Source organism: Diabrotica virgifera, chromosome 4 (genome assembly GCF_917563875.1).
Source record: "Diabrotica virgifera virgifera chromosome 4, PGI_DIABVI_V3a".
Lineage (NCBI taxonomy): Eukaryota > Metazoa > Arthropoda > Insecta > Coleoptera > Chrysomelidae > Diabrotica > Diabrotica virgifera.
In genome coordinates, this window is record NC_065446.1 from 95,310,150 (window position 1) to 95,333,576 (window position 23,427).

The following is a 23,427-nucleotide window of genomic DNA, read 5'->3' on the forward strand; positions in this document are numbered from 1 at the left end:
GACAACACATCCAGATAGCCAGTGACAGAATGAAAGATCAATATGATTCTCGCTGCAAGAATGAAAGCTTCGAAGTAGGTGATCTTGTCTGGCTTTATAATCCACAACGTCGTCGAGGCCTGTGTCCTAAACTGCAAAGACAATGGGAAGGTCCGTATGAAGTTAAGAAGAAAATAAATGACGTAATATACAGAATTAAGAAGTTGCCAAACGGTAAACCAAAAGTTATTCACATAAATCGTCTTGCACCATATGCTGGCTCCAATGAAACAGAAGAAGCCCGAGTCCTCCAACAGGAAATGAAAGATGCCGCACAGCCAAGTTTTAAGGAATTTATGTCAAATTACGCAGAAAGAAAGAGTGCTAGATTCGGCGTGACCACAGAAGTTCAGCAAGATCTGTTTGGTGTTCCAGAAAACGTCTCTCTAGCCCACTGTGTTGCCCAAGACCTCGAGATGACTAAAGGAATCTCGTCCGTATTCAATAGAAAGTTCGGCCGCCTGGACGAGTTAAGAAATCAGCAGCCTAAAATTGGAAGAGTACTGCGATTGGAAGATGGTCCTCGATCTTTGCTGTATATGGTGACCAGGAAGTCTTATACGGACACGCCAAGCTATGAGAACATATGGCGTGCTCTATGTAATTTGAAGAAAATCGTGTGTAATTATGACATCAAAGATTTGGCTTTACCAAAAATAGGCCATGCAGTAGAAAATCTGGATTGGAAGATTGTGAGAAGCATGCTTGAAGTGGTCTTCAGAGAAACTGGCGTACGAATTACTGTGTGTTGCATGAACCCGAAGATGTCGGATCCTTCAAAGACAGTAGACTGTTATTTCTTCTTGAAGGGTGTATGCAAAGCTGGAGAGTCGTGTAGATTCCGCCATCCTGGGCCTTCATCTAGAGTTGCTGATCGGGACGCTCAGATCTTAAGAGGGGAGCAATGTAGCAAAACAATGAGTCACCAGCCGCAAGGCGTAAGCCGAGAAAAGTCTAGATCGAAGCACGCTATACGTGGAACCGATGCGCGGTTGTTGGAAGGTCACACGATAGTCGGAGAGCTGGCTTAGCCCGGAATGATCGAGAATAACGACTAGGATATATAAGGCATAATTTTTGTGAATAGAGTTAGTCTTAAGCTAAAGTTTGTAAAGTAAACTTGTATAAATAAATAATAAAGTCGTATATAAATACACGAACCGCTAGTTTTATTGTAATTAGAAGTAATTACACTAATCACGCTACAGTATATATCCAATCCTGTTACTCCGTGAAGGGGTAACAGGATTGGATATATATAACATCCACGAAGCTTCTCCATTCCCCTCTATTTCTGGCCATGGTTGCTATTTCTCCCCAAGTTTTCTTCATACTTTGGTAGTCTTCTTCAATGGTACTCCTCCATGTTTTGGTCGGGCGTCCTCTGCTTCTTCGTCCTACCACAGTCCATTTGAGTGCTTGTTTTGTTATGTCTGAATTTTCTTTCCTCAGGGTATGTCCTAGCCAGTTCCATCTTTTTCTCTTTATGGTTGTTCTGATGGGTTCTTATTTGGTTTTCCTCCAAGTAAAGGATAGTAATGCTCTTAATTCGTCTTTTCATAATCCTTTACGTTTAGACATTTTTCTTCGCGTACAATGTAATCTCGACTAAATAATACTAATATAATAATAAAATATAATATAATACAGACTTGTATAATACTAATTTATGTAACTGCATCGTTTCAAGTCTTCGTATCGTCGCGCATATAGGGCTGACGTGGCGCTGAGGAATGAATGAATGCTCGCGAGGACACGTTCCGTCGGTCATATCTGAGTGACATATTTTTTTAAGTAAACTCAACGACTGTTTGATCACTAGTACGAAAGCTTTAATTGTTTAACAGTAAATATATAATATTTTCAGATCCCCGGACGATGGGCCAATACAGCAGCACGTCCGCCGGCAACGTGAATCGCAGCAACAGACTGAGCACTGCCAAAGAACCCGAAGGTCATCATCTCATGAAGACCCACAGTGCTACTAATGTTTTTTCGAGAACTGGCAATTCTGCAGAGCTGAATCGTAACAGTCTCGCCACCATGGACAATTATTCAGTGCAATATAATAAAAACGGTAACGATTACCAATACGTAAAACAAAGTGGCGCTAGTAATAAAGTGACAAATAATACGAGAAGTGACGTTACCGACGGTAATAGTGATAGGACAGTGGGGGCTTACAGAAGTACTATTAGAAGGGGCGGTTCTGTAGAAAATGTTAGTTCTAGTTCTGTAGATATATCGAATGGGAAGAAAGTCAAGTATGAAAGTGAGGTGAGTATTTAATTGACATGTTATAGTCAAACCTCGAAGCTTCGGCGTCCCTAGGTTTGACTAGTGAATCCTCAGATTTGAATTTTAGTCAATGCCCCAATATATGTCGTTTTTTGGCCTTTGACTAAAGAATTTTCGTTAAACCTAGGAAAGACTATAATTTGATTACGTCTACATTTAATTTCAAGGAATGGGGGTTTGACCAGGCAAACTCCAAGATATTAAAATGTCATAATTTGTTAGATTAGGTTTAATAAAATGTCATTTTTGAATTTTAATGTTTATTGTTTTTTTTATTGTCGTAATCGAATTAAAAAAATAGTCTTTATTCTCACATGCTGAGGCATTATGACATTTAGAATTGCACAGTAGGTTAGATCTTTTATATTTACATGATTTTAAAGAGCATCTTGTATTGCAGTAGCATTTTATAAAGCCTTGTACCCCAAAAGATTTAGATTTTGCATTGATTTCTCTTAGAGACAGTTGAACGTCGGACACAACGTCCTCTACATTTTTGGATATCGATTTCTCGAAAAAAAGTGTGTTTATTGTTCCGTGTTTCGTCTCCACTCTTTATAAACCGTCAACTGTTTTATATTGTATGATTCCCTAAATATTACTAGCATCTCCTTTGGCGCTATAAAAGCTGGAAATACGTATGGTTACAGTTATTCCAATCGCAATTGGTATAAATTTTTGTTCAGTTATTTAATTTATAACATTAACTTGAGCGTGAGGCTCTTTATTTATTTTTCACCCTTTATTGATTTTTATTTAACTTTCTTTTGCCTTCATAGTCTGTACCAAGTGTGCTATCAGCGCACAGAACAAGTATAACCTGATTACAAATTATGCACTTTGTGCAAGTTATCTCAATTCAATTAATCAATCATTTTCTTCCTCTCTTAGTGACGACGGTCCAGGAGCTTTGCCAGTATGGTGATCTTTAGTTTTTTCTCCAATTCAAGTATCTTCTTTCCGAGTTGACGATATACAGATCGACGTTTGACTGAGTCTGTCAGTCGCTTCTAGGATCGTCTAGTAGACAAAGCCCTAAAAAGATTATTATTCTTTGCTTCATATAGAATTCTTTAAATGTAATGAAAACATTTATGTATTATATTTAATGTAGTAAATAAAATCATTTTATATTTCTAGAGTGACAGCCATAGGACGACTGGTTCCTTGGAATCCCTTAACAAATTATCAAACGATGATGGTAAGTTAGACGCTTATATAAGTTTAACATAGACATAAAACGTAAATTAATTAGAATCTAATTGACAATGGGGATATCTGTTGAAATGTAATAGCTTAATACTAAATAAAATAATTTTTAGGAAACAATAAGGACATTTCTTTAGAACTACACTGCGGTGCAAAAAAATCGATCAACTAAAAATTTGGTCATTTTTGATGTATCGAATTTCCTAAACCTGTTGTCCGATTTAAATGATTTTTTTACCACGTTATAGTCTTATTCATTGACAATATCGCTGTAATAATATTTTTGCTAGACAGTCAAACTGTCATTGTATACCGGGTGTACGAATCAAACTGTGTTTTTTTCTCAAAGTTCACATCGCCCTGTGGATTATTCTAGCATTTATAAAATACTGAAATTAAAACCTAACTATAGCCTCAGGTTTTCTTAACATTTTGTCTTTCGATTCATTCGCTTATGTTGGATAATAAAAAAGTTAGGTACTTTAACAACTGGCCATGTTCGTCATCAGTACAGGGCGTTTCTAAATAAGTGCGACAAACTTTAAGGGGTAATTTTACATGAGAAAGTAATGACAATTTGCTTTATAATCATATGTCCGCAAACGCTTCGTTTCCGAGGTACGGGATGTTCAATTTTTTTTACAAACTGACGATTTATTTATTGCTTTAAAACCAGTTGACATATGCAAATCAAATTTGGTGGGTTTTAAGTCGTACCTAGTTATTACACATTTTTTAACATACAATTAAGAATTTAATATTCACCATTGGCGCGCAAACGGGTATTATGACCGATGATATTACCCGTACGCACGCCAATGGTGAATATACAATTTTCAATTTTATGTTAAAAAATGTTCAATAACTACGCCTTAAAACCCACCAAATTTCATTTGCATATCTTAATTGGTTTTAAAGCAATAAATAAATCGTCAGTTTGTAAAAAAAATTGAACATCCCGTATCTCGGAAACGAAGCGTTTGCGGACATATGATTATAAAGCAAATTGTCATTATTTTCTCATGTAAAATTACCCCTTAAAGTTTGTCGCACTTATTTAGAAAACACCCTGTACTGATGACGAACATGGCCAGTTGTTAAAGTACCTAACTTTTTTATTATCCAAAATAAGCGAATAAATCGAAAGACAAAATGTTAAGAAAACCTGAGGGTATAGTTGGGTTTTAATTTTAGTATTTTATAAATGATAGAATAATCCACAGGGTGATGCGAACTTTGAGAAAAAAACACAGTTTGATTCGTACACCCGGTATACAATGACAGTTTGACTGTCTACCAACAATATTATTACAGCGATATTGTCATTGAACAAGGCTATAACGTGGTAAAAAATCGCTTAAATCGGACAACAAGTTTAGGAAATTCGAAACATTAAAAATGACCAAATTTTTAGTGGATCGATTTTTTTGCACATCAGTGTATATTTTTGGTGCCTACTATTGTTGGCTGCCCTTTGTTTTATGGGAACATATATTGCGATCAAACCATTAGTAGCAAATATATGACCTAGTCCATTTTGACTCCATAAACTGTTTATTTTTGTGTGTTGTTTTATTTTCCATCCTCCTCGTTTTCATTTGATATGAAATACCTCCTCCTTTGAACTCTAAAGCCACTTTGGCATGAATCAGTCTTTGTTTTTTGTCATGATATTCGTCTCTCCTTTCATTCAATATGCCATATAATTCTCTCCATGTCATTTTTGCCACTGTCTTAACATGTAAATAAACGACGCCCAGCTTCTTCCGCCCATTTTTTTAGTCTTCCCTATTCGCTCCGTGCATGACTGACGCGACCTCTAGCGTAGTCGCCTAACATTTTTGGCCACCACAATTTGACGTTAAACATATGATACACATATGACATATTTGACGTTAATATGTAATATTTATTTACCCTTTTTGATAAAATTTGTTATACAAACAGTAAGTGTGTTCGCGGAGACAGTCAGGGACTAGTCCACGACGAGTGGAGCATGCGCACTTTAAAATAATATAAATAATACCGTTGATAGATAAATATACAAAATATACTGGTATATTTATTAATAAACGACACCTTAAAAAAATATAATATGGAATTAAAGTGCGCATGCGTCGTCGTGGACTAAAAGTCACCGAGAGGGTCCGCGAACGAACATAATGACACTGGCATAGTTTCTGGTTTCGTGTATGGTCACGCACGGATCGAGTAAATGCTTTTCCATTGCTGTAATGTACAATATATTTGCTTTTTTGGAACCTTCGACACTAAACAGTTTAAAACAAATAATACTAAATTATTACTTGTGTCTCTAGATATGAATACATTTTTTATTGATAAATAGGAAATACAACCCCTATTCCACCAATTAGAGGGTGGAGATCTGTCAAACCGCCTGGTGGAGTACCACAGAGACCACCTAGAACCCGACACTTGTACAACCGTATATAAAACAGAGGTAGAAATGCTCAGCGCCATTCGATACAAACGCTTTTCATAGACATACATAGGAATTTTTGTTACTTTACATATTGAATTGCCCAAAAAGTTTGTTAATGCATTAAACTGTTAAGAAGACAGTTGTTTGTAGCAGGATGTATTAAAAAAGGACCCGAAATTGACAAACATTAAATTGCAGGAACGAAAAATTTCGAACAGGCCAATTATAGTGTAGTTTTCAAGATCTGTTGACAGGTCAGTGCATCTGCAACTTCTAATTGCTCTCTTAACATTTAAACACCGACTGCCTAATAACCAAAACAGCCGAATTATCGTTCACAAATATTCGAGGAAGTTCTAGCAAAGTATCTTTGGCATTCGATACCTGCCTGACAAGTGATGATTCACGTAGAAAGTTACAATTTACAAATTGTTGCGAACCTATCTATGTCTATGTGCTTTTAGCAGTTTTTATGATTGAGTAAAGTGTCCATACCAAATTTATACCGGTATGAACAAAACAATAACATATTAACAAATAGTCCTGTCGCCAGTAGGGGTACAACGGCCTCCTTAATTCAGATGGACTTGCCCAAGTTTTTTTTATGTATTTTGACCCGTAGAACACGAATTTTTAGGGTAACAGTCGATCCGGATGTCGATAAGATTGTTATAAACAAAGAACTTGAGGAATCACATAACAGCGATTTTTCGCAAAACAAAACATTGTTTTGTATTTTTTGGGTCATTCTAAGCAAAAAATGTTTTTAAAAGTTTTTTCGTAGGATGCATAGTTTTCCACATAAACGCGGTTGAACTTTCAAAAAATCGAAAAATTGCAATTTTTGAACCCGAATAACTTTTGATTGAAAAATAAAATAGGAATTCTGCTTACCGAATTTGAAAGTTCAAGTCAAATTTTATCGGTTTTGATTACTTTCATTGCTAAAAATAAATTTTTTTATTGTTAAACAAAGCTATAAACACATAGTGATTGAATGATGTTTTCAATGCATTTCCCATTTGAAATCGAACGAGTAGGTGCGCATACAGACAATTTCTACGTAGATTACGTACATTAAAACGCATGAATTGGGCACGGGAAACAGTATGTGCTTATGGCTTTGTTTAACAAATAAAAACTTAATTTTTAGCAATGCAAAAAATAAAAACCGATAAAATTTGACTTGAACTTTCAAATGCAGTAAGCAGAATTGCTATTTTATTTTTTAATCAAAAGTTATTCGGGTTCAAAAATTGCATTTTTTCGATTTTTTGTAAGTTTAACCGCGTTTATCTCTAAAACTATGCATACTACGAAAAAACTTGTAAGACCGTTTTTTGCTGAGAATCACCCAAAAAATACAAAAAAATGTTTTGTTTTGCGAAAAATTATTGTTATGTAATTCCTCAAGTTCTTTGTTTATAACAAACTTATCGACATCCGGATCAACTGTTACCCAAAAAATTCGTGTTCTACGGGACAAAATACATAAGAAAAACTTGGGTAAGTCCATTTGAATTAAGGAGGCCGTTGCACCCCCCTGGCGACAGGACTAAAACGTTTTCAGGTCCTAACGGTTTGATTTACAATTTTAATATTTAAATAAAAGCTTCAAAAACACTATTAATTTTTAATTCGTTAAACAAGTGATTTGTAAAAAATATTTTAACCCTTAATCCCCATCTCTTAATTTGATCCATTATTGATTGCACATATACTTCATGAATGTTTATTAAGAAATATAAAATTTTTCAAAAACTACAAAAGGTTTCTAAATTTTCACCAAGCAAATTAGGTATTTACAAATCGTTTTTTGACTTCTGCATCGTATCGTTTTGGATAACGCACATTTAAATCTATCTCAACGTTTCGCTACCTTTGTAGTTAGCTTTTCTAGGGAAGGAAACTCTTAGTCATGGTATAGTACCACCATCTTTCTCAGAGACATTAATATTCATATCAGTGGAGTACTATTGAAACCAATCACTTGTTAGGTCCCTCGGCGAGAAGAGCTTGTCCCTGTTCTCCTAACATCGATTTAATTATATTCTTTGTGTTAGGAGATTTAGGTTAAGGTTACTCTCATACTCTTTTTGTGTCAGACGGAAGGACTAGACCAAAAAAGGTCAGCTCAGCCAGGATAGAAGACGTGCGTAGAGGAAAGTGTCAAAAGATAACTTGTTCAGTATGCCTAGAGACCGTGAAAGCACGGCCTATCGATTATTTTGGTTTAGAGAGTTTTCAGAAAGGGGTATCAGAAAAGTTACCACAGGTTCATAACGAAGTTGGTTTTTGATCCTACCATGTCGGCACTTTCTGTCATTTTCTCCAAAGGTACTACAGCCCAAACTGAGACCTCCTCCAAATTATACCTCCAACCTTGCCGGTCTCGCGGCAATCATCTTCATGGTCTTTTTTTCCCAACTTTTCCGTGACCTTCTTTTTGGTCTTGGGTTTTGCATTTTACTATCCTTGCTCATCATTACAAAGTAGAATTCGATTTGAACCGTCGTAAGGCAGATTAGTCTTACCATACTAAGGATATTACTATTGCGATAGTAACCTTGCACTGTATGAGAGAAATCGCAGGTTCGCACTTACTCAAGTGGATAATGGTGCAAAGCTCCTCATCTCCTTAATCATTCAGCCCGTATCAGACCGTGGTAATACACTAAATATTGTTAGCTTGTTATATCCGCAATACAGATACTCAGCCGTGTGATGGATGACCGAAGTTATCTTTAATGTAAAGTTATCCTGTGGTTAAGTTATAATCCTCGATTTGGTGTGATGTATCATATTTAACTTAATTACTTGCGTTATTTCTTGACAGTTCTTGAGTTATCTGATATATCAACTGTCACTTTATAACGCGACGTTAAACGTCAAGTTATGAGATAACTCTGTAGTTATGTAAGGTTAGGTTCATCTTTTGACTTGGTTTTAGACAGAAATCAAGTGAATTTAGAAGCTAATAATTTAATAATTAAGAATAGAAGGGTAATACAATTTTAAAAATTATACAAAAGTCGAATCGAGAGATATAAGTTGAAATTTTATTTTAAGTACTTACTGAGCTTTCTATCCAGAGTTGCCAGATGATATTTTATAAATCCCCCACTTAGAAACTGAAATTCCCTCAAAGTGAAGCTCAAATACCCCAAATTTAAAGTTTTGCCGCATTTTAATAAATTAGTAGTCAAATGAAGAGAACAGTAAACCAAAATTATACTACTTATCAACGAGGGCCCTGGAAATAATCTATAGTTCGTATCGTCTTCGATTATATGGGAGTATAATATACAGTTCTATGTAAATTCGCAAATTTAATTTACCATGACCTCTTAAAATCCTCCATAATTTTCCGCCCCCAAAAAATCCCACTACAATTTCTGCTTAGAAAAATTTCCCTAGACGCTTTCAAATTACCCCAACATTTTGGGAAAATACACCAATCTGGCAACCCTGTTTCTATCTACCGTTTGAAACACCACCGAACCCGAACAGCTGTTTGCTGTTCGGCACTGTTCGGTCGTCGGCGGTGGCCGACGATGGGTATTTACTTTTACAGTCATCTACTCATCCTGTAGCATGTTCCGAACAATCTCTCGCGCACACTCCAACTTGTATTATTTCTACATAAGGGTCTCTTTGTTCCTCAAATGTTATTTCTAATATAACGTTGAAGAAATAAGTATCTCAGAACTGTGAAGAATACATCACACCGAATTTTACCTAAATAGTTATGTGCATCGTTGTACCTGAGAGTAATCTTAACTTTAACTCAAACGTTAAAGATAACTTCGGTCATCCATCACACGGCTGATTGTGACAGATGAACTGCTTCATGTAGGGGTTTTCCCACCAGAGTCGTTATTTGGTCTACCCATCGTATTGGAGATCTTTCTCTCGGTCTTCGGCCCTCTACCTTTCCTTCTTTTAGCAATAGTTCCATAGTTGTTCTGGCTACGTGGCCGAAGTAGTTTAGGTGTGATCGGTTTACTTTTTTTAATAGCCTGTCTTTTATATGAAGTTCTTTCAGAATTGACAGGTTGGTTGGATGTTTTGTCTAGGACACACTTAGAATTATTCTCTTGACCCACATTTTGAAGGCTATATCTCACTTCATTGATTTTTTGAGAGTACGTGTTTCAGCTTCGTATGAAGCAATGGGCAAAATTAGGACATTGACCAACCTGAGCTTAGTATTTCTTGTTATTGTTCAGTCTTTCCATATTTTAATTAATTTAGCTGTTGCAGTTCGGGCCATTGCTAGTCTACACTTGATTTCTGAGGAGTTATTGCCATTATTGGTTATCAGGGTGCCTGAGCTACCTAGTCCGCTATATTTTCACACATAAACACAACTAGATATAAAATAACAAATGTTTACATCTAAATACTCTATATTCTCACCTTCCATTTTGATATTAAGATTTGGTCGCATTCTTTTTAATTTCTTCAAAATCGTGAATTATTAAATGGATGTGAAAATTTAGAAAACGTACGTAATACATATAAGTATAATGAAAGCAATAAAAAGTAGAAAAATATTAATCCTGTTTCATTTTTGAATAATGTTGATATAATGTGTGCAACTTAACATTGTACTTTATTTTCGTTATCAATTTTTAATATGTTACTTTTGTTTTCAGAATCGTTACTAAGCACGATGACCAAACTCATCGATGAGAAGCTAAAAGAAGATACATCGATCTTATCTGGCGACGGAATCCCTTTCGTCGACGAATCTCCCGAAAAACACCCAAAGAATTCTTATCCAGATAAAGAAAACATCCCCCAGGCTAGTGACTTGTACAGAAATCCCAGTTTACATAAAAACCAACTCAAAATGTCAAAAAAGGAGGACAAAGAGTATAAAAACGATAAGGAGAAAGAAGTAGATACGATGGCTATGGAAAAAGTACCTGATAATGATAGAAACATTGCTAAAACGTTAGTGTTTTCAAACAACAACAAGCTCAACCAGAGCGGAACAAAATTAAGACGGTCCGAGTCTTTAAATAAGCCAGAACGAACGGTCTCGCCTCTCAGTAACAAATTAAAAAGATCTGAAAGTTTAAACAAAGCTGGAGACAGATTGAAAAGGTCCGACAGTTTAAGTAAAAGCGAAAAAACCGAGAGCAACATCAATCGAAAACGGGAAATAAACCTTAGCAACCGCAGAGTTAAAGATTCAGTCAAAAACAAAAGGAAAAACGGTATGCCCGATCGTTCTATCAAGAGGCGGCATACCGTAGGTGGTACAAAAGACCCTGATAAAATAACTTGGGTTATGGACAATAAGAACCAACAAGCCGACTCCAATCAAGAGACCAAGAAAGAAAAGAATCTTAGAACCAGCTCGCCAGATTTAAGCTCCATGCGCCGAGATAGATTTTTCTTCGAAATCAATCTGATTGGACCCGAAAATATGGTCGTAGCTCTGAGACAGCACCTTGTAGGAGCACGGCCTCAAAGTTTTCCTGAGTCTTCAGTGTTTAAAGTGCCTCTTGAGTCGCATGTGTGATTAAGAGTACGTACATAAACTGGAAATGTATATATCCATTCTGTTGGAGTTAATATTTTTGAAAGTAATCAAAATTGAGCAAGAAGCTTATTCAATATTGCAAATTTCCAAATTTTAAGTCGGCTTGATTACATTTTAATGTTTGGCAATAATATTGTTTAGTTAGATATTGTGAAAAATCAGCATTTACTACGTTTGCTGTTAAAGCTGCTTATCAGAATGTGTTTTTCTGAATATAATATGGTAAATGAACCCAATAATTATCTTCTTCATGGTGCAAAACAAGCAGAGCAACATTATCTGTTACATAACAATTATATTCCGGCTGAGACGTAGAAAACAGAGTATACTTTTCTGAAGGTTTTTGGTGCGCTGAATACGAATCTGACTTCTAAATTGACGAATAGCTCTGGCTTCTGAGAGATCCCAATTTGAAAACTAAAAAAATAGTACACATAATACCTTAAAGTGTATGTCTTTCTCTTTCAAATGAGGTTGAGTTTGCTCAAATATTTTGAAGTTTTCATTTTCGTGAAATTTCCTATACCTGAAAATTATTAAGATATTAAGTGTGATACAATCGATGAGTTTTTTGATAATTAAAACATAGTCACAGATCGTAGTCGAGTTAAACAAACTAACCACACATTTTAACTTTCCTAACCCCTAAAAACTCTGTAACTAAGTAACTACGTAACTCTGAAAACCGCGAAATTACTAGCTTATCTTTCGTGTAGAATTTTAACCCTTACAACACGCTAGCCTATTGACCTTTCCACCTAAACTCTAACCTACTTTACCCCTAGAAACCACCCCTAAAATACGACTCCCACCAAATCACAAGCATGGCTGAACCACTTACCCTAAGTTCACACACCTCAAGCCCATAAATCTTAACCTGCAATTGTGAGCCTATAAGCTTCATGTTTGTACATCACAGGTTCTCAGACTCCAAGCTCCCGCAGCCCAAGTCCACAATCCTCATGCATGCAATGTTAATACGATGCTACATAACCTCAAAAACTGCTATTTTTGCAATTTTAGGACAGGATATCTCAGAAACTAGAGCCAATTTTGCAATTTAGAGCTCAGATGTCGATTCTGCGCACAAAAAATGTATATTCTGATTCTGAAAAGTATATTCTGATCTCTTAATCCGAATATTTTTCAAATTTTGCCTTCCTCTGTTATTTTCGGCAATTTTTTTGTTTATGTAACATTTTTTAATTAAAAATCCATAAGGAAAAAGTTTTCCTGTAGTTGGCTGTATACCATGTAATACAAGAAAATTAGTAAATCTTTTATAAAAGGTATATATTTAAAATCCCTAAAAAGGGCTACATCACAATCACATAACTAGTTTTCGACTGGTTTACCAGTCATCATCAGTGCTTACCTAAAATGAATATAACCTATAAAATGATGCAAAGATTGAAATTTTGACTGTTTAAAAAAGCTGTCGGTTATACTCACGTGAAGTTTACATGCTAACCACCAAACCAAAGTTAAACTATATCTTGGTGGTTAGCATGCAAACTTCACGTGAGTATAACCGACAGCTTTTTCAACAATAGTCAAAATTTCAATCTTTGCATTATTTTATCAGGTTGTATTCATTTTAGGTAAGCACTTATGATGACTGGTAAACCAGTCGAAAACTAGTTATGTGATTGTGATGTAGCCCTTTTTAGGGATTTTAAATATGTATATACCTTTTATAAAGGATTTACTAATTTTTTAATTAAAATTACTATTTTTAGCATTCAAAATAATGGTTCATGATGATGGATCAATTTTTTAAGCAAAACCTAGTGAACACTGTTCAGGTTCAGGTAATAATAGTAACTGAATTAAAAACTGGAAAAAAATCAATATTTAAAACATAAACAGCTTTAACAAACATACTTTAGTAAAAACTTGTAAAAATTAGTACAATTCGAAAATATACGTAACTCTTTATGCTATGGTTTAATAAAATAGAGAATAGAAAAGCTCTGATTCTAAATCAGTTTGATATCCAGTTAAACTGATTACTTAAAATGAATGAGGTGCCTTCAAATAACGGAAACATCAATACTTTAGACTGATTTGTGTCCAGTGTGCAATAATTGTGCATTTTTATTTATTTGTTATCAAGAGGTGAAAAATGAGCGATATTCACTTTTGGAACAAAATTAATAATAGTTGTTTATAGCGTATATATATCCTGCACAGTAGTTTTAATCGAAAACAGCCTAAAGTTCTTTCTAATATTCTTTTATAGGAAATTTTGATTTATTACTTATTTAAAAAGTTGTGATACGTCATATAAGGGACAATATGCTGTGTGGTTTAATGCTTGGCTATCAAAATGGTTATAAATGTTGTTTATTTTTTCGACGTGGTCAAAGAATGTCATGAAAGAATTCTGCATCTTTTAATTTTAATCCTTCCCAACAATCCCAAATATTGCTTCCCAATACAAGATATCTTACTATCCACACTTCATAACGTCTTTGTGTACAAACATTAAAGCATATGTATACGTATATAATATTCTCCTATCCGCTGTGAGCTCGTAGGTAGAGGGGATATTTAAAAGTTCGTGAGCGCCAGTAGTGACAAGTCAGTGAACGTTTGATGGACATTTGACATAAAAGTCAAAGTGATTGATTTAAAACATTGAAATTAAAAACATTAATAGGAAAAAATATTAGTTGGCCAAAACTGTGGCATATACAGTATTGTCCAAAATAAACAGTACTGAACTTGTAATTATTTTAGTGTTTAAAAAAATACATATTATTAACATGCTATATAATATGTGCTCCTCCTCGCTCAAGACAGACTTCATACCGATGGTCTAAGTTTCTCATCATGTTATAGAATAAGGGTTGTCTCAGGTTCACTAAGAGGGCTCTGACGGCACAAAAACGGCAGGTTTAGACATGTCTCAAATGTATGCAACTGGAGATGAGGTCTGGAGAATGTGTAGGATAAGCTAAATTAGTAAATCGTGAAATGAATCTACTTGGAAAATCTCCCTGAAGAAATTGACGAACTGTTCAAAAGTATGGCAAGTTGTCCCGTCCTGCAATATTTGATATTATCGGCTGATTCCGTATGAGCGAAAATAATGTTCCACCAGAAAAAACTTTCTTCTCTGTATTCAACACCATTTTTAATCATTAGGCCTTACTACTTTATTGTTTAAGGATTACTTGACAGGTCTATACTAATTAATTTGGGTATGACAGCGCGCTCAAAGAGACACCTATGTTTTACTTACAGTACTGTTTATTTCGGACTATACTGTATTTTTACCTTAAATATACTTACGTTTTAAATATTAAAATTGGCTTTTTTTACAGTTAAATATAATCAATCTATTCGAAACTAATATTCGCCAGCCAATACGTCAAAATAAGCAAAATAAAACGTTAAGAAATAAATAATAAATTTAATTTTATATTAAATAAACAATTATTTGCTATTATTCCCAATAATTTTCTCATTAAATTTCCGGCAAAAGTTGCACTCGTAATCCGCTACTTGGCGATACCAGCGAAGCTCAGCGAATAAGTTCAAGGTTGGTTCGTGTAGATGTTTTGCCTGTAAATTGTGTCGGTAAATTATATTAATTATTTAACAATAAAACACTGAAAACTTTTGTTTTATTGTTAGATAAAATGAACTTCCATCAAGTAACAGTCGAATCCATAAGTTATATCAATTATTGATATTAATATACGAGGTGACGACTATTCAGCTCCTCCAGCGATTTTCCTTTAATGTTTTTAATCGAGTTATACCTTTGACATTCCAAAAATTTTTTTCCAATTCTATTTTAGTGACGTCACGTTGCCTAGCAACCGTCGATTCTCCCATTATGAAATTCTATTTTGTGACGTCAGCAAAATAGAATTTCATAATGGGAGAATCGACGGTTGCTAGGCAACGTGACGTCACTAAAATAGAATTCTACTTGGCGTGTTCCCGCACCTGGTTACATGGCCTCGATAGGCTAATAGAAACGCTTGTTATGAGTTCTTGACATACTTGACCTCGGTGTTGTTTTTGTTCGTACGTCAACAGTTTCGGAACAAACTTTGAACCAAATAGGTATGGAAATGCAAATAGAAATATTTATGACACCGTGACCGACTCTAAACATTCATCTATAAACACTCTGCGTAAAAAAGCGCCCAATTAATAAAACTCGTTGTAGAAAGACAGTTATAACTTCGTAAAAACAAAACAAATTGAATGCTGGAAAAACAGCAGAGCTTGCGTCATGGTAAACAAGCTGGCAACCGTACTGCGCTTTATATGATATGGCGTTGCCACGAAATTCAAAATGTCTTAATACTATTTTTTTTAGAATTCTCTATTCGTGTATCTTCTAAGCAAATAATTTGTTTTACAATTTTCATGTATCCCCAACAATATAATGATAGAAATCCCATTACACCTGTTGCCTCTCAGAATTTTTCTTTTATGTATGTAACTTCGTCGAAGTTTCTTATAATCAGCATATAAATACAAACCAACAATTGATGCTTTTATTAAACTGCACAAACGTCGTCCCTTGGTTATATATTTTTATACATATAATTATTATTTTAGATATATTTTAAATAGTATTTTAGGACAAACTAGGTTTTCTGGATATATTTTAGTATTAAATTTATTCTTTGTGTTCCAAAAGGAGATCCTCACAATTAAACTATGAGTTTAATAAACGACATAATTATTATTTTAATATAACATGAAGGAAATGAAATTTCTGACCAATTAGTCTAAGCCTCAAAGACAGATAGATCTGTGTTTTTTGTTCGAGAGATTATTTTCTGGACGTATTTTATATATCACTGTAGGCTATCGATATATATGTTTTAATTTCCAGGCTTTTAGGTTTTTAATTTAGTGAGTGGAGTATTTTTAGTTAGTCCTTCCTTCTCCCAAACAAGATCTTGTATAAGACAACTCCATACTGTGATCTGGAATAAAAACATTAAAAAAAACAAAAAATGACATACCAAACAATAGTACGAAGTATCATGACAGATGCAGCAGAAATTTGGGTCATAAACAAATAACACTGTGGTCTGACCAGAAGAGACAGAATATTAAATAAAGAATAGTTGAAATACTGATAAGTTTGTACACACTTAAATGAATAAAGGAAATAAAAAATGTAGTATATCAAAGTGTGTAAATAATTTATTTCTTTAGCTGAGCGCTTTCGACATAAACGTCATCATCGGAGCTAATGCTAAAATAAAAAAAGAGGTCTTGTAAGAAAAAGAAGTAAAAAACTCTTTTTTTACTATTTGACGTAAGTAAAAAAAGAGTTTTGTACTTCTTTTTCTTACAAGACCTCTTTTTTTATTTTAGCATTAGCTCCGATGATGATGTTTGTGTCGAAAGCGCTCAGCTAAAGAAATAAATTATTTACACACTTTGACATACATTTTTTATTTCTTTTATTAAATAAAGAGATAAGGAGAAGAATGAAAGTGGAAAAAGACACCCTGCAGTAATAGACCTGGATCCCGCGTAAGAAAGAAAAGTTGATTAATAGCAAGCTGAAAATTTGTTAATAGCTTAACGGTGTCTAGTCGGACAAACTTTGATGCACGGGAACACTGGAACAGGGGAAGTTTTAACTGTGGAGCATGGTAAACGTGTCGTCCTGACAAGTTTATGAATGTGAAAAATAGCAAGTTGTTTTTAAGTTTATTCGATAGCCAACGTTATGTAATATATGCGAAAATGTTTGTCCGACAAAAATGTTGGGCATTTTAACGAGTCCGACACTTAGAACATGTCACATCACAGGAATTATGTTGGTGATGAATAGCAGTCTGATTTTTGCATGAGAGTTTAATGAAAGGTTAAAAAAGCAATTGGAAGTTCTGTCCGACAAAATTAATGGGAAGTTTTCGTAGTCGGACATTCTAAACAGGTAAGATATAGACAAAAATGCTGGTGATAAATAGCTTTCCGACAAAGACGAAATTTAATTAAGTAAATTATTCCTTACCAAGAATGACTGTTGTCGGAAAAAAATAAGGGGTAGATTTTGTAGTCGGACAATTTAAAAAAATAATTTTTGAAATTTCAATTAGGGGTGATTATTCTATGTCAAAAGTACCTGCAATCAATTACAATCGATATCTTTCGATTTATGTCAACATCATTTAGATACCTCACTGTAATACATTTATAGTAGATCAGGCAAATTATATTATGGATTGAGTGGTCTAGCTATCTTTGTCTGCCACATGCGCGGGACCGCTTGGTTAAAAGAGATAGATAGACCACCTATCGACTTTTTGCACTGTATTCCCTGTCTACCCTTATGTCTACGAATACATTTCCAAAAACTGTCACTTTTGACAATAATTCATAATAAATTGCAATCGTAACTTCAAATTTAAACTAATCGATTTATTTTGGCAGCAAATTATTTCTTGCCATGTGACATATTAATTAAATTATTATTTCATTTGTAGAAAGTTGAGAAAAATTACGTTATACAATTTTAGTAATAATTTATTTAGGTACCCCTTTTCAATAAAGCAAAGCATTATAGCACGAAGAATGATATTCAATAGAACTTTCACAATTATCTGGAAACTACACCTCATTGAATTGATGACCAAGTATTTTACTAACTTTGTAAAATGTTCGAAAATTACTCAAAAGTGTTCCGTTGAATGGTTTCACTTTTGATTTGGCGACTTAAAATTTAAACTGTTGACACTCAAAAATAGACACAAAAACACTCCATAGTTAATATAAATTTTAATTTCCAACACACGTGGCAAACAGAAACTCAGAGACCATGTACTTTCAAATACTACTTTGTATAGCACAAACTGTCACACTGACAAATGCAGCCTTCTAATACATACTTCTAAGCATAATGTATTTACGTCTATTCTTATAAGCACCGAAGTTTTAGACTCTTCACATTTTTCAATGTCGTTTACAGGGTTAAGATTTGAGTATAGAAAAAAATATATACAACGTTTTTTGTAGGAAATTTTCCGTACTTTCGGATGCGCCTAATTAGAAAACCCTAAGAGATTGCTTTCACATGTTCTTTGACATTTTTTATTTTCATTTTGAGAATATCTAGAACAAACTCCACCCAAAAAAATAATTGTTTTGCAATATATACATGCATTGATACTTACTTCACTGTTTTTGGAGTGTGCATGTATATATATGCACATGCAAATATGTGAATATAAATAATAATATACAACTAAAATAGCTTTATCAATATATGACTAAGTCATTCCGAAAAAATGTTTTTTATTTATTTCCTTCGATTTGCCCAAACTTTTTGTCCGACATATAACTTTTTGCGTTACAAAATATAATTTGTACATAAACAAATCAAAATTAGCTTGCTATTTATCACCAACATTTTTGTCTATATCTTACATGTTTAGAATGTCCGACTAGGAAAATTTCCCATTCATTTTGTCCGACAGAACTTCCAATTGCTTTTTTAACCTTTCATTAAACTCTCATGCAAAAATCAGACTGCTATTCATCACCAACATAGTTTCTGTGATGTGACATGTTCTACGTGTCGGACTCGTTAAAATGCCCAACCTTTTTGTCGGACAAACATTTTTTCATATATTATATAACGTTGGCTATTGAATAAACTTAAAAACAACTTGCTATTTTTCACCATCATAAACTTGTCAGGACGACACGTTTATCATGCTCCACCGTTAAAACTTCCCCTGTTTCAGTGTTCCCGTGCATCAATGTTTGTCCGACTAGACACCGTTAAGCTATTAACAAATTTTCAGCTTGCTATTAATCAACTTTTTTTTCATACGCGGGATCCAGGTCTATAAACAGAGTGTTTCATTAACAATTGTCCATAGAGTAACTGGAGAAACCTTAGCACAAAATACGAAGATTTGACCCAAAACACTTAAATAAAATATTCCCGTAAAATATTCCGAGTGTTTTATTACAAATATTCTCAAATGATTTTAGCCCGTTGTTCAAGCACCTTTTAGTATTTTTTGTTCAAACTTGACACACAGTTTACACATATTAGGGTACTTTAATTAGTCTTAAAAGATAGTTTTCCGCTGTTACCAGAGGCGTGCTGTAGGGATATATACTTCATTTTCGCCCCTTTTTCCTCCTCACAATCTACGCCACTGTCGTAATAATCATTTCAGCATAATTTTTTGATTCCTTGTTACTTTTTACATAAATATCATCCTTTTGTCTCATTGCGATAAAGTAAGTAGTTTTCAAGTTATTTGCGTTTAAAGATAATGGATTCCATAAGACTATGTACTTTAAACTACATAATAATCTTATTGAATCCATTACATTAAAACGAAAATAACTTGAAAACTGCTTACTCTATCGCATTGAGACAACGGGTGATATTTACGTAAAAAGTAACGAAGAATCAAAAAAACATGCTGAAATGATTGTTACGACAGTGGCGTAGATTGTAAGGGGGGTAAAGGGGCGAAAAGGAAGTATATATCCCTACAGCACTCCTCTGGTAACAGCGGAAAACTATCTTTTAAGGTGATACAGTAGCGATCAACAGGTGGCAACAAACGCGGTCCAATATTGCGAAAGTTCTGCGAACTTTCAAAAGTGTGGCAACAGTGCCTCAATAATTCGACACTGACAGTGACGTTTATACTATCAAAAACAATAATTTTTATACACATAGGCGCAAAATGTTGTCAAGTCAGTGACGTTCGATTTCTTGTTATAAAAAAATCGATTTTTAGTAGTTCCAAGATTACACAAAATCTAGGCATGGGATAAAAAAGTTTATTTGAAGAAAGTGTATTTTTTTGTCTTTCTTAATGGCGGTACAGGCTCCTTTTTTCAATATTTATTTTAGTTGTACAGTAATTTCCACATACTAACATATTTCTGAAATTGGGCTCTGTACCGCCATTCTTTATTATATTACGAATATGTGTGCCAAATATCTCGACAAAATATTCAAAATTAGAGCCGCAATCTTGGAACGCGTTTGTTGCTACCTGTTGATCGCTACTGTTTCCTCTTAAGACTAGTTAAAGTACCCTAGCATGTGTAAACTGTGTGTCAAGTTTGAACAAAAAATATTAAAATGTGCTTTAACCGTGGGCTAAAGTCATTTTAGAATATTTGTAATAAAACACTCTGTATCTCAGTAAGGAATAATATTTTATTTGAGTGTTTTGGGTTAAATCTTCGTATTTTGTGTTAAGGTCTCTCCAGTTATGATATGGACAATTGTTAATGAAACGCCCTGTATAGATATAGATGAGAGAAGACTAAAATGGTACGGTTACGTACGCAGAGCAGAAAGTACATGGATAAATAAGGTTGCAGAATGGAGCCCAAGATGAACAAGAAGGAGAGGACCACCGCGCGAAGATCGTGAAAGAATGAAGTCTACGAAGCCATTTCAAAGAAAGGATTGGAAGACGGAGACTGGGAAGATCGTAAAAAATTGAAGTCCTGGTTGACGGAAGGGACACGGCACTAGATCTTCCTTTAATTATTATTCCTTAACCTTCAGATTGCAAGGCTTCTTCAGAAATGGATTCAATATATACATTGAATAGTAATGGAGACATAATACATCCCTGTCTAACTCTTGTTCTGTTTTCAATTTCTGAACTGGGTTCGTTATCTATTACAATTTATGCTCTTTGATTCCAGTAATGGTTTGTTATTATTCTTAAGTGCCTTTTGTCTAAGTTTTTTGTCTTTAGAATTTGGACTAATCAATCATAAAATTGTAGATTCCTATTTTACTAATTGAGGATATTATATACCTCTTATCTTTTGTGTATGATCTGTCTTCCTTGTGGTCGTATTTTCTGTAAAAGTTAGTCAATTTATGCTACAGATCTAATTGTTGCTTAATATAGTTTGACCTTTGTTCGGGCTTAGACTAACTGGCAATGTATACATAGCGCATTTATTTGTTATTTTTTTTATTATATAGTTTGCTTTGATTACGATGTGATTTTGAGTATAATTCCAATATAAAGCAAATAAATTTGTGATATAACGATAGTTTAGGCTTGTACATAAGAAATATTGTATGTTTGTTCAAAATTAACTTATGCCTTTCGTCTTCAGTGTGTTTCTAGAAAACAACAAATGCCATTGAGCTTTTCATTTGAGTTAGATTCTGTGAATCTCAACCACTTTGAGTCACTTATCATACATAAATCATAAACTAAACATTAAACGTACATCTTTGGCATTTTACGTTATACAGGGTGTTCACAAACTGTCGTCATGACAGAACAAGGTGGGTGCTCATAAAGAGGGAAATTGGTACTGTACAAAAATAAGATACAGTACCTACTACTTTATTTAAAATATATCTTTATTGATAAGCTTTGTACAGTCTGGTTGTAGGAATTACAAAGTCTATCAATTCAACATTTTTTAAGTAATCATGGTATCACACGACTACACAGGCATTTTATAGTATACTGTTGAATATATTCCAATGATTTGCAGATGATTTAAAATGAAATATAGATAGATCTGTTCAATAGATTCTAGATCTCCATCTTTGTGTATACTCTGTGTTCAACGTTTTACACTATTTACATTGCTGTAGCTATTTGATGTGGAAAATATGTTTCTAGATGAAACAAAGCTACGGCATAGCTTATAGAGGGTGTGTCATGATTAATTGGACGTTAAGTAAGTGCAAACAAAAAAAATCAAAACAAAACGTGTAGATTCGGTATTCTTGCGCCATCTAGCAAAATTTGTAAAGGTGATAACGTTTTTCAGCTTATTCATACTTAGTAATAAACGTATTATTTCAATTTAATTCGTTGATTTTTCAAATATTTTAAAAAAATATGAAAAGTAGTTAATAAAACGACTTGTGAGAGAAAAAAAATATTTTGCCAAACATGTTATACCTAATGTTATACCAGTTGTCACCCGTTAGCTAATGTCTAATTAAATAAACTTCCCTTCTTCTTCTTATGCAATCCACTAATGGATGTCCGCGATCACGTTTGACCATTTTTCTCTATGTATTTTTAAAGAGTTTATATTGTTATAAAATATAAATATAAGTAATTGATACACGAAATTGTTGAAACACACTGAATGATCATACTTTTATTAGCATATATTTATATATCCATTTCCTTTAACAGTATTTTCGTACTGTGCCAAAAAGAAATATTGTATCAATTTGATGAATGAATACTTGCTTGATCGTTTCGATGAAAAAACAAAGTTTTGGCTTATTTTGTACATAGAAAATTTTTATTATCGCTTGTGAGTTGGTGTAAAAATGGTAAAATCTTAAATAACTACTAGGCTGTTTGTATTTCTTGCCTGTTATTGTTTTTATAGTTTTAAGCCCCAGATATGTATGTGTTGTTGTAATTTTGTGAAAACTGTAAATATATTTTCAAATTATGCACCAGAATGTTGTTTTTATTTCGATGCGATATCTGAAATGCCAGATTCGGGACAGATTACGCTGCAACATTAGGCAGATGGTATAGATGTGATCAAATGTTGAAGGAATATTGATCTGTTAGTTGGAAATATACTTTAAAATGAATTATTAGAGAATAAATGTGTATTCGTGAAGAAAAAACCGCAAAGATAAACACAAACAGATACCAGAGAAATAGAAAAATTTCCTAATAATACCCATATCAAAGTATACTTATAATACAAGTATCAGAGTAGTGTAGTAAGTACTTCAGAATCTTCAGACTTTACTGAGTCAAGAAACTCTCGAAATTATCTATGATTGTCTTAAATTTACACAGTGTTTCTTGATGTATGAATTAATGAAGAAACACAACTTTCATCCCAGAAAATGATTCTACATCAAGCAATGGGTTCAAGGCCATACTGGCCTTGC

General features: G+C 33.8%; 1 protein-coding gene across 10 annotated transcripts in view; it reads left to right on the top strand.

Moving 5' to 3' along the window:
- Positions 1-22,980, top strand: part of LOC114326081 (rho GTPase-activating protein 21-B) — an 811,276-nt gene extending 788,296 nt beyond the window's left edge. For 9 of the 10 annotated variants that reach the window (XM_028274292.2, XM_028274294.2, XM_028274293.2 and 6 more), the window contains 3 exons: positions 1,907-2,316; positions 3,478-3,538; positions 10,648-22,980. In XM_028274292.2, the coding sequence (XP_028130093.1) occupies positions 1,907-2,316; positions 3,478-3,538; positions 10,648-11,522 (1,346 nt within the window). In that variant the 3' untranslated portion in view covers positions 11,523-22,980. Of the gene's footprint in view, positions 1-1,906; positions 2,317-3,477; positions 3,539-5,893; positions 6,008-10,647 lie in introns of all 10 variants that reach the window. The other variant, XM_028274302.2, reaches the window with a different exon arrangement.
- The last annotated feature ends 447 nt before the right edge of the window (positions 22,981-23,427 follow it).